This window comes from Vulpes lagopus, chromosome 11 (genome assembly GCF_018345385.1).
Source record: "Vulpes lagopus strain Blue_001 chromosome 11, ASM1834538v1, whole genome shotgun sequence".
NCBI classification, from domain to species: Eukaryota; Metazoa; Chordata; class Mammalia; order Carnivora; family Canidae; genus Vulpes; species Vulpes lagopus.
The window spans coordinates 46,481,676-46,494,711 of NC_054834.1; the positions used below are offsets into that span (position 1 = coordinate 46,481,676).

The 13,036-nt window shown below is 35.4% G+C and overlaps 1 protein-coding gene across 1 annotated transcript in view; it reads left to right on the top strand.

The window, feature by feature from the left end:
- The window catches only part of CFH (complement factor H), a 77,710-nt gene that overhangs the window by 21,603 nt on the left and 43,071 nt on the right, over nt 1-13,036 (top strand). The window contains exons 4-7 of the mRNA XM_041774229.1: nt 2,234-2,310; nt 3,962-4,153; nt 6,297-6,467; nt 8,837-9,010. Coding sequence (XP_041630163.1) covers nt 2,234-2,310; nt 3,962-4,153; nt 6,297-6,467; nt 8,837-9,010 — 614 coding nt within the window. The remainder of the gene's footprint in view (nt 1-2,233; nt 2,311-3,961; nt 4,154-6,296; nt 6,468-8,836; nt 9,011-13,036) is intronic.

Sequence of the window (13,036 nt, forward strand, 5' to 3'; positions counted from 1 at the left end):
TAAATAAAAAAGACACATACTGAAGCCCTTTGAAGAATTCCTTAGACATTTACACCCAATAAGTCTTAGTTCTTATGAGGTTAGGCTCTGTTTGGCCACTACCTGAGGGAGATTTTTCAAAGACATTTTCAGCCCATCTGGGCCTAAACTTTCTAATTGCCTCTCCTCTGAAATATACCTTTCAATCCAGGCTAGTCTGGCCGCTTTAGGTTCCACATTTGACTTGGCAAAAGAGATCAAAACTCCTTCCACTTGATTCTCTAAATCTCAGTAATAAGCACTATTTATAATTTGGTGAAGAAATTTGCTACATATTTCACCTCTGACTCTGGCTATTCTTAATTCATCTTTGCTTCCTTATGCTTATATAAATTATGGGCAAACTCTGTTAGAGACTCTGTAAGAGTAACTATCACCATTCACCTTGGGCCTCCAACAAGGACTACGTATTCATCAATGAATTAAAAATCCTTGGACCTTGCAAAATAAACAAGCATCAGTATTTCATGCTATTTTAAAATTTTTAAGGGATTATTTTACCTATCTGAGGGAATGTAACTCTTTGTTGACCCAGTTGTGGAATCCGTGTAGAATGGGTTTACTACATCCATGGTTCTGCCAGTCAACTGACCCGTTTTGATCCCTTGCCTCCACCCACCTTTTCTCTGCCTAATATCACTTTAGCGGAATACTAGCCGCTTATCAAGATATTCAATATGGATATTCAGTTTCAGTATCCTACATGTAGATAGTTTTATGGAAGCACTTTGCCAAAAGTTTTTCTGGCATTTTGCCTGGTTAGGATTGCAGAAATATGAGCTGTTACTTTTCCCCAATCACCAACATTTAGATAATCTTTTTTTTCCTCCTCTCCCTACAGATGTGGGCCTTCGGTAGTTTTCTGTAGAATTTTGCAGAATTCCTGAAAAAGCTTTGGGGGAGCAAGTGGGTTTCTCATGTAGATGGAAAATGTGAACCAGGAAACCTACTTTCTCTGTTGGAATGGGATACAAGTAGAGGAGACAGAGAAGGAATTTTAGTAGCCAATTATCAAAAGAAATAGCCATTTATTTTGTTCCTTTGTATGACAGAAATATAGAGTAAATGTTTGTCTTCAAGTTCTGTGACTCTCATTTAATCTATTGAAATTTTTTTTTCCTTTAGAGAGTTAGGAACAAATCAGTAACATTCAAAGAAAGATAAGTATATTTTGAGGGAGAAAGTTTTTCCTTACTTGTTTAATGAATGAAACAATCCTTATTTGTAGAGCAAGGAAACATTTGTCTAGGTAGAATTATTTAGAAGTGTAGGAAAGTTTTGTTCTCAAAATTATCTCTCTTGTGGTTATCAAAATGCTGCCCATTATTTTGTTTTTGAGAAAAGGATTTTTCCTCTAGCTGTTCACTGTAACCTTAAGAAGGATGCTTTGACTTGACCTAAAGCCTCTGGTAATGATTGCACATTTTGCATCTGTCTGAAGGAACACTCACTCAAGTAGAGCATTCTAGATTTTAAGAATGGGCTTGATTAGTTACCACAGTTAGAAAATTTTGACATTGGATAGGTTATATAAGCAAACTGACTTGATGACTACACTCTGGAAAAATTAATTAAAATAATAAAAAATTTAAAAATAAACTATAAACCACATGCTAAGAAATTTGGACTAGTGCTACCCTTGATTATGTAAAAAGCCCAAAATGTTCCAAAAATATTATTGTGGAGGGTAGGAGTATGAAATAAGACTGGAGGAAGGTAACATATTATTAGCTCTTGGTTACTACCATGTTTTTGGTTTTTGGCTTTGGGTCAAGGAGGTTATAACATTGTTAAGTGTAACTAATTGACTCAATGAAAAGATAAAAAGGTATTGTGCACAAAATCATAATGAGTTTGTATTGTGAACCAAGGATTATGAGTTCCAAGTCCACATGCCTGAAGACTTGAGGGTCTTTCTTAAGTAAGAAAGAAAGAAATGGAAAGAAACAAAGAAAAGAGAATTTAAGAAAGGAGAAAGAAATTTAAGAAAGAAGAAAAAGAAAGAAGAAAGAAAGAAAGAAAGGAAAGAAAGAAAAGAAAAAAAGAGGAGGGAAGATGCAATAGAGGAAGGAAGGAGGAAGGAAATGCATATGCTGCTAATTTTCTCTGAAATGGAGTTTCTGGGCATTCAGATGGTCTCAAAATTGCATATAAATACATATTAGCTCACGACTCTGTTATTTTTGGTTTTCAGGTATCAGTTAATAGGTAGGATTAATTTCCGTGAGTGTGAACCAGATGGATGGACCAATGATATTCCTATATGTGAAGGTATATGTCAAGTTGATTTACTAATATATTCAAATATTTAAAATATATAAGATTTTTTGAGATGTTTTACATTTAAATATCCTTAAAGTTTATAATTAAATATTTTTTACTCAGAGTGGCTTCTACTATAGTACAGAATGAATATCTAGACTTTTTATTACTACATTATTTTATGTTTCATTAACCAAATATGAATACAGTCTCATCTAATCTAATGTTCGAAGTATCAGAGATTAGGAAATCTAAAACCTATTTTCCTTTTCTTTTGGATTCTAACCACTAGAAAAAAAAAAAAACACAAGTATCAGATTTTCAGCTTTATTAATCAAGCCATTTTCATTCAAGAACCACCCAAATGCAGGGATTTCCAGTAACATCTGAAGTGATGAACATGAGTTTGACATGTCTCCCCTCTTGTGTTGCAAGGGAGATTTTCTTGTGGTCTTAGTCTTACTGAAAAGAGACAGGAAGTTAGGAAGAGCTCTGCTTTTTCTTACTGATCCATAAAGCAAAGAGTAAGAATGAGAAAATATAGATCCTGTTTCCAAATATTGAGCTAATAATCCCAATCTCTAGTCCTCATGGAAATAAGAAATGAGTCAGAATAGCCTTTCCTAGTTTCATGCTGAGGAATAAGTAGAGGGGAAGAGGGGAGGAGGAGGGAAGCAGGAAGGGAAAGAGAAGGAAAGAGGAGGAGGAGGCAGGAGGTAGAGGAGGAGGGTGAGGAAGGTGAGGAGGGGGGAAGGAAGAAGAAGAGGAGAAATGCAATCACTCAAAAATCCTGTTACCTAAAGAAGAGAATGAAAGATCTTTCATCTACAGAAATGAGGGGAAAGATCTAAATGCTTTAAGGAACATCTACAAAGGAATCACCTGAAGTGTTTATTTAATGCTGAAAATTTTGGTTATTGAAAACCTATTACATCAGTATCTCTCGGGTAATAGAGCAGGAAGATGGCCATAGAATTTCCATTTTAATTCTATCCTGAATGATTCTACTATAAAATAAAGTTGAAAAAAAAAAAATAAAGTTGAAATACCATAACCTAAGAGATACTGGAAAATATGAAGTAAAATCAAAGGGAGTACTCAGATTATTTTGAGCACTGACATGAGAGAGGAAGGAAAATTAAGGACTATTTGTCTATTGAAGTAAATAGAAAGTTTTCTGCAATACCTTTTAGGACTATAGTGTCATATTATTCTGGGGCTTAAGTGAAAATTTTTATTTAATTATCCCAAGCTTTATATTTTTCAATCATTTAAGAAACACTTGTTTGTTACTATAAAAAAGTAATTTTTTGTCATTCAAATAAATAATTTTCTTTGTCCACTTTCATAGAAAACAATGAGACATAAGCTTATTGTTGTTGTTGTTTTAATTTACAAGCCTTTATATCTGACAAACAGTTGGAATGATCAGAGTCACCTGGGTGGCTCAGTGACTGAGCATCTGTCTTTGACTCAGGGGATGATCCCAGGGTCCTGGGATCGAGTCCCACATCAGGATCCCCACAAGGAGCCTGCTTCTCCTTCTGCCTGTGTCTCTGCCCCTCTCTCTGTGTCTCTCATGAATAAATAAATAAATAAAATCTTTTTAAAAAATGGAGTTGTCAAATTCTAATAAGAAAAGTTATATTTATTTTTTCAGTTGTTAAGTGTTTACCAGTGACAGAACCAGAGAATGGAAGACTTGCCAGTATTGCATTGGAATCAGACCAAGAATATACTTTTGGACATGTAGTACGATTTGAGTGTAATTCAGGTTTCATGCTTGATGGGCCTTCAGAAATCCATTGCTCAGCAAATGGTATTTGGAGTGCGGAACAACCGAGATGTGTGGGTAAGATATACTTACTGATCATGTGATTGAATGATTTTAGTTTTTCTCATGAAAATAGGCATTTTAAAATATTGTGCATCCCAAAGAGTATAATAGTAATAACTAACATTTATTCAGCACTTATTATTTGCCAGTTAGTTGATCCAAGTTCCTTACATGTGTCATTCCATTTAATCTTCAAAATGTCTGTGATTTATGCACTATTTTCCTCTCTCTTTTATAATTGAGGAAACTGTTGCAAAAAAAGTTAAATCTTATGATCAAGGTTATCATGACATAAATGGTAGAGTTAAGATTCAAACCTAGATCATCTGAAACTAAAGTTCATGGTCTTAACCATGATTAAACTGTAATTGGCTTTCATGGCTCAAATAGTAAGCATTTCTGCTGCAAGTTTTAATATTGGCCTATAGAATAGGCTTTCTTTTCATTTGAAAAGTCAAAAATTCATTATTTATTTCCATGAATGATGATGACAATTCTGTTCTTGAATAATACTTCTAGAAAAGGGTCCTGTTTTATATATATACTGTAAGTTAGATAAGTATGTGGAAAGGAATTGCATCCACTAAATAAATTTTTGCCTTTTAAAAAAAATTCTATAGTAAACCGTAAGTCAAGATTTCTTTAGTTATAATACTACTAACCAGTACATCATGACCAGTCTGATGATTTAGGCTTTTGTCATGAAACCTTATGGTCAATTTATTTAAAATGCCATACTTAATTTTACCTATACTTGTTCAGCAGAAATTTCTGCCATATTTGTTTTTTTAACTTTATCTAAAATCTCTTTTTTTTTTAATTTTTAATTTATGTATGATAGTCACAGAGAGAGAGAGAGAGAGGCAGAGACACAGGCAGAGGGAGAAGCAGGCTCCATGCACCGGGAGCCTGATGTGGGATTCGATCCCGCATCTCCAGGATCACGCCCTGGGTCAAAGGCAGGCGCCAAACCGCTGTGCCACCCAGGGATCCCTAAAATCTCTTGATTATTTTCACTTTCTTAGTCTAGTCTAACCAAAAAGGAGATGCAGAGAAAAGCATTCCTCTCCTTAAAAGCTCTAACTGAACTAGTTCTTCAAGTCAGTAAATTGTAAACATTTATATTCAGCACAGCAAATACTGTATATTCTAGAGGTTCACAGATGGGGTTTCCTTCTTAAAAATAATTCCTGTGGTTAGCTAAACCTTCCTGGAGTAACTAATACATACAATACATTTTAAAGGAAGAATGAGACTTTTTCAAATGAAGTTGAGGAGGAGAAAAGCATACCAGTCACAGGAACACATGGAGAGGAAGGTACAAATACAGGGATCTTCTGTAAGTGTGAGGCTCCTCTGTTCTCATGTCCTCGGGGGGTCCTCGTGTAGGATGCATGCAGGGGTAAGTCAGTGATGGGTTGAAGATAAGCCAGTACAAGGTTCTAAGGTACTATATGTCATGCTGAAGAATTTGGCTTTTATTCAGATTGAATTGAGAATCAATGGAGAATTTTTAAATGGAGCAATGAAGGGACAAGAAAAAAGGCCATTAAGTTACCGTCAGGAAAACAGATTAAAAAGATGGGAGAATTAGATTTGTTGCTATAATTCCAGGGGAAAATATTTGAGAGAAAATGAGGCCAAAGATGATGGTCAGTTTTTTTTCAACAGAAAATTTTGATGGATAGTGATGCCGCAAAAGCAGATCAGTTACTTTTCAGAGATGTAATGGCAATAGGTTAAATGAACTTCTTTGACAAAGTGTTTTGCCAACAATTACTGTTATCAATAACTAGAAAATAATGTAATTTTGCAAGTCATTCAGTGAAAACACTTATCACAATAAGCCTATATAGCTATACTCAATTTTATATATACAGTTGATGAACATTACTGACTGCTGTTTATTTGAAAAGGACTAATTTATCTTCAAACCAAATAAAATTAACAACATCATTTTATTCAGAATTTTACCTTCCTTTAAAAATGAAAATTAAGAACAGCAGATATTATTCAAGCATTCAAGCCAACATAGAACTTTTGTTTGGTTGCCTGATTTACCTAATGGAAACAAAATTTGTGTCTATAATATAAATATGTCTTAGATGAGCCCTTTAATATATAACAAACATCTTGGAATTTAACCTCTTATATTTAGAAATTTCCTGCCAAAAGCCAGAAATTATAAATGGATATCTTACTTTTGAGAAACAAACTTACAAGGAAAATGAACGACTTCATTATAAATGTCACAAGGGTTATGAATACAGTGAAAGAGGAGATACTGTATGTACTAAACTTGGATGGATTCCAAGTCCTTCATGTAAAGGTAATGTTATATTTCTTTTCTATATGTTTTGCTGCATATTTTATAAATTGTTTTCATTCATATACTCCCTACAGTTAAGTAGTTTTTTTTCTCACAATGGAGTATTAATATTTATAGGAGTCAACTATTGTATACTTAACATTTCGTATGCAAGGCCCAAAAAGCAAGTCTAGAGGAGAGCCACGGCTATAACAGGCTTCCTAATTCCAGGTATATACCTTGCTCAGGTTGCTTTTGTAAAGCCCAACATTTAGCTTAAAAAAGTAAATTATATTAACACCAGATAAGGAAACTCTCAGCTGACAATGGAAGTAACTGGAGATTTCATTAATCCACAGGCCTAATATGAATCAATGGTGATGATAATGCTGGGGAAAAAAACAAAACAAAACAAAAACACCTCTTTTAGGCTTCATAATTGAAGGATTTTGTTGTACAGAGCAAGAATCCATCCCAACTGTGTTTGGTGCCCACCAAAAGTTATGTCTGGGATATTGTGTTCTACTTAGCTTACCTCATTTTAAAAGAGTTGGGTCTCTTGGGCAGCCCTGGTGGCTTAGCGGTTTAGTGCAGCCTTCAGCCCAGGGTGTGATCCTGGAGACCCGGGATCGAGTCCCACGTCGGGCTCCCTGCATGGAGCCTGCTTCTCCCTCTGCCTGTGTCTCTGCTTCTTTCTGTCTCTAATAAATAAAATCTTAAAAAAAAAAAAAAAGAGTTGGGTCTCAAACTATCATGGCCTAGAGGAGCGAATGTAGATAGTTGAGTTTAGGAAATCATATTAGAAGAATAGCAAGAAGATATAGTTATAACACAGTAACAACTGTGTTGAGATTTGCAAACATTTATTGGAAAAGAGTAAGTCGTCTTCTGATGAGGGCTGCAGCAGTGTATGAAACAAATAATAAGTGCTATGAAATCAGAAGTCAAGTGCCCTTCTAAAAAGGTAAGTTTTACAGATACTGTCATACAGTGGGCCCGGGTAGGTGGGGAGATGGTGAGAAGAGTTAAATTCTCAAGAGCCCTTTGAACTTTTAATCGTATGATTCATAATTACATGCATAAACCTTGTTTAATGAGCCTCTTTTATAAAAACTAGAGTTAGCTTTTGAGTCAATTTTATTTTTTTTAAATTGGTTTTATTTGACTTTTTTTGTTTTAAGTAAGCTCTCCACACAACATAGGGTTTCAAATCACAACCCTGAGATCAAGAGTCACATGCTCTACTGACTAAGCCGGCCAGGCACCACCACCACCACCCCCTGCAAAAAAAAAAAGATAGATAGATAGATGGAGTCCACAAACAGCTCCTTGGAAAATATATCCTCCCACCTTCAGGCATTATTAAGAAAATATTTTAGAAAGAGGTTAATGAACACAAAACAATGATCACTCAAATTAGATCCCTGTTCAGCTGATGGTGTGTGGAATCTAGCTGTTTGTCTTCATGACATTCATGGTTCGTACACAAAGAACATGGGTGCACAGGTCCCCTGGCCTTAACTTCTGCCATATGTTTTACTTCCAGAGCCCCACTCAAAATATTTAGATAAATTATCCATCCAGTCATCAAAATATAGACCAATTATTTTATATCAGTCCCCTTGTCCTGTATAAACGTTAGAATAAATCATCATTCCAGGTTTCAATGAAGTTAGTTTCTTCAAAGTAAGACCTCAGAATCTGAATTCATTTTTTCTTCAACATAAGTTACAGGTTTTTTTTTTCCTATTTATGCTCATTCCAATGTAGTTCTGAAGGGACCCTACTCATTATATTAACTGTAAGAATCAAGGAATAGAGACATCATCTTTTCATGGCTTTTCCTTAATCAGCTATGGAAAAAGGAACATAAATCACACAATAGCTTTTCAAACTTCCTCCTTTAAGGGAAACATGTTATTTTACACTCATTTTATTGTCCTATGCAAGTCATAGGGTCATGTCTACTTCAAATGAATAGTGATATGCAATCCTTCTAACCATCTGGAAGGAAGAGACTTGCAATATTTGTAAACAGTCCTGATGAGAACCATAGATGCCAAGGAAGTTGAAGAATAATTGGAAAAAATAGTCAAAGTGATATGTCATGAATTTATTACCACATATGGAATATGATGATGTATGTAATGGCTTTGGAGAAAGGAGATTCAAGAGTGCAGGGGGCACAGATCATCAGATGAGAGATATAGTGGTGGGACATGAGTGATATATGGTGGGAAGGATATCAGACTATACTCATATTAATCCCATTTTGTGCTGTGATAGGGACAAAAAAATAATATCCACCTCCTTTATTTTTATGTACTTGATTATTTTAATGGGTAGTTATTTCTGTTATCTACATGTCCTTTTTTTGTTTGTTTTTTCAGAAGCACTATGTCCTCCTCCTAATATTCGAAATGGTGACTACACACCTAAAGCCACCAAATACAGAAGTGGAGATGAAATCACATATCATTGTAAAAGTGGCTTTTTTTCAACAATCTATGGAAATAAGGCAACATGTACTGATGTAGGCTGGGTACCTCTGCCAAGATGTAGTTGTAAGTTCCAATCATATCTTGACCTACTTCTTATTCTGAAATTGCTGTCTTTAAGACCCTTACAAAAGATCCTATCATCAGAATAAAACAGACTTTGTGATGTGTTAAACAATTATAATGAAAGGATTGATTAATTGATTGAGATATAATTGACATATAACATTATCTTAGTTTTGGCTTACAACACAATTTGATATTTGTATATCCTTTGAAATAATTATAAACACAATTCTAAAAAAAAAAAAAAAACACAATTCTACTTAAATCCATCACCATACATAGTTACAAATTTTTTTCCTTGTGGAAAAACTTTTAAGATTTACTCTTTAACAGCTTTCAAATATACAATGTGGTATTAATAACTAGAGTTACCATGCTATACATTACATCCCTGTAATTAAATTATTTTATTATTGGAAGTTTGTACCTTTTGACCTCCTTTGCCCATTTCTCCCACCCCCCATGCCCTGCCTCCAACAACCACCAATCTGTTCTCCTTATCTAAGAGCGTGGTATTTTCAGATTCCAAATATAGCTCGTATGTTATTCGTCTTTGTCTGATATACTTCACATAGTATAGTGCCCTCAAATCCATCCACGTCATCACAAATGGCAATATTTCCTTCTTTTTTTTTGGCTGAATAGTATATATACTTTTTTTCCTTATGCATTCTTCCAACAATGGACATTTAGATTGTGTCTATAGCCTGGCTATTGTAAATAATGCCGCAGTGAACATGGGGTACATATATCTTTTTGAGCCAGTGTTTTCCTCAAATAAATACCTGGAAGTGGAATTGCTGGATTATATGGTAGTTCTATTAATTATTTGAGAAATCATACTGTTCCATAGTGGCTGCACCAATCTACAACCCCACTAAAAATGAAGAAAGGTTCCCTTTCCTCTACAACCACACCAGCACTTGTTACTTTTTTCTTTTTGATGACAGCCATTTTAACAAGTGTGAAGTAATATTGTGGTTTCAATTTTCATTTCTCTGCTGAAAAGTGAAGTTGAGAATCTTTTTTATGCCTGTTGGCCAATTTCTTTCTATTTCTTCTTTAAAAAACGTCTATCCAGATCCTCTGCCCATGTTTTATTCAGATTGGGCTTTTTTTATGTTATTGAATTGTATGAGTTTTTATTTTTTTCCGTCTTCTTACCTTGTTAGCAGTGAAACCTTTTCTCTCTGTAGCATTCCAGGTGTTCTCTCTTTAAATCTCAGGTTGAATTCTTAGGTTTTCAGGATGGTTTGAAAGTTATCTAGGTAAGTTGGGGGGCCAGGTGAGGTGAGGACCCTTCTCCTCCATCATCTTGCCCCACCTCCTCGAATTGTATGAGTTTTTAAGTATATTTGGGATATTTACCCCTTATCGGTTATATGATTTGCAAATATTTTCTCCTATTCAGTAGGTTGCTTTTTCAGTCTGTTGATGGTTTCCTTTGTTATGCAGAAATTTATAGTTTAATGCATCCCCACTTGTATAGTTTTGCCTATGCTGCCTTTGCTTTGTGTCAAATCTAAAAAATAATTACCAAGATCAATGTCAAAGGAACTTATCCCTTATGTTTTCTTTTAGAAGTTTTATGGTTTCAGGTCTCACATGCAAGTCCTTAAGCCATTTTGTGTTAGTTTTGGTATATGGGGTAAGTGGTGGTCCAAATCATTCTTTTGCATGTGGCTGTCCAGTTTGCTCAATGCCATTTATTGAAGAGACTATCCTCTCCCCACTGTATATTTTTGGCTTCTTTTTCATTATCTGACCTTATATGTGTGAGTTTATTTCTAGCTCTTTATTCTGTTTTTATTATTCTATGTGTCGGTCATTATGCCAAGGCCATAGTTTTGGTTACTCTAGCTTTGTAACATAGTTTGAAACCAAGAAATATGATGCCTCCAGGTTTGTTCTTTACCAAGATTTTTTTTGGCTATTTGGACCCTTTCATGGTTCCAAGCAAATTTTAGGATTGTTTGTTCTATTTCTGTGAAAAATACCATTGGATTTTTGATAGGAATTGCATTGAAACTATAGGTTACTTTGAGAGGTAAGGATATTTTAACAATAGCAACTCTTCCAATCTCTGAACACGGACTATCTTTCATTTATTTTATCATTGTCTTATAGGTTTCAGGGTGCAGATCTTTTACCTCCTTGGAAAGATTTATTCCTAGATATTTTATCCTTTTTGATTCTATTGTAAATGGGACTGTTTTCTTAATTTTTCTTCCTGATAGTTTATGATCAGTGCATAGAAACATAGCAGATTTTTGTACATTGATTTTGTATCCTGCAACTTCAAACAAATTGCAAATTGATTTTGTATGACTGCAACTTCAGTCATCAATTCAAACAAGTTTTGGTGGAGTTTTTAAGGTTTTCTGTGTATAATATCACATCATCTGAAAAGAGTAAAAGTTTTACTTCTTCCTTTCTGAGTGGATGCCTTTTAATTCTTTTTCTTGCCTAATAACTCTAGGCAGGACCTCTAATACTATGTTCAATAAAAGTCGTGGGATTAAGCATTCTTATCTTGTTCCTGGTCTTAGAGGAAAAGCTTTTCACTATTGAATATAAAGTTGGTGTGAGTTGGTCATATACAGACTTTATTACAATGAGGTATGTTCCCTCTACACCCACTTTGTTGAGAGTTTCATCATAAAAGATGTTGAATGTTATCAAATGCTTTTTGTGCACCTATTGAGATGATCATATGATTTTTTAAAAAGATTTTATTTATTTTTTTTTTTAAGATTGTGTTTATTTATTCATGAGAGACACACAGAGAGAGGCAGAGACACAGGCAGAGGGAGAAGCAGGCTGCATGCAGGAAGCCTGAGGTGGAACTCGATCCTGGGGTCCCCAGGATCAGGCCCTAGGCTGAAGGCGGTGCTAAACCGATGAGCCACCCGGGCTGCCCAATCATATGATTTTTAACCCTTATTTTCTCAATTAGTGTATCACATTGATTTGGGATGTGGAACCATCCTTGCATCCCTGGAGTGAATCTTACTTGGTCAAAGTTTATTATCCTTTTAATGTATTGTTGAAATCAGTTTGCAAATATTTTGTTGAAGATTTTTACATGTATTTTTTCAGGTATTGGTCTGTAATTTTCTTTTCTTGTAGTATCCTTCTCTGGTTTGGGTAGCAGGGTAACACTGGCCTCAAAAAATGACTTCCGGGCAGCCCAGGTGGCTCAGCGGTTTAGCTCCGCCTTCAGCCCAAGGTGTGATCCTAGACACCCGGGATCGAGTCCCATATCAGGCTCCCTGCCTGGGACCTGCTTCTCCCTCTGCCTGTGTCTCTGCCTCTCTCTCTCTATGTATCTCATGAATAAATAAATAAAATCTTTAAAAAAAAAAAAAATGACTTCAGAAGTGTTCCACCAGTGAAGCCATCTGATCTTGGACTTTTGTTTGTTTTTTGTTTTTTTTTTAATTTTTATTTATTTATGATAGTCACATAGAGAGAGAGAGAGAGAGGCAGAGACACAGGCAGAGGGAGAAGCAGGCTCCCGACGTGGGATTTGATCCCGAGTCTCCAGGATCGCGCCCTCGGTCAAAGGCAGGCGCCAAACCGCTGCGCCACCGAGGGATCCCTTGGACTTTTGTTTGTTAGGGGGGTTTTGATCCCTGATTTAGTCTCCTTACTAGTAATTAGTCTTTAGGATTTTCTGTTTCTTCATGACTCAGTTTTAGTAGGTTGTATGTTTCTAGGAGTTTATCCATTTCTTCTATGTTGTACAATTTATTGGTGTATAATTGTGCATAGTAGTCTCTTTTGAGCCTTTATATTTCCCTGGCATCAGTTGTATGTCTCCTTTTTCATTTCTGATTATGTGTGTGTGTGTGTGTGTATTTTTTTCTTGGTGAATCTAGTTAAAGGTTTGTCAATTTTGTTTTTATCTGGGGATCCCTGGGTGGCTCAGTGGTTTAGTGCCTGCCTTGGCCCAGGTGTGATCCTGGAGTCGTGGGATCGAGTCTCATGTCAGGCTCCCTGCATGGAGCCTGCTTCTCCCTCTGC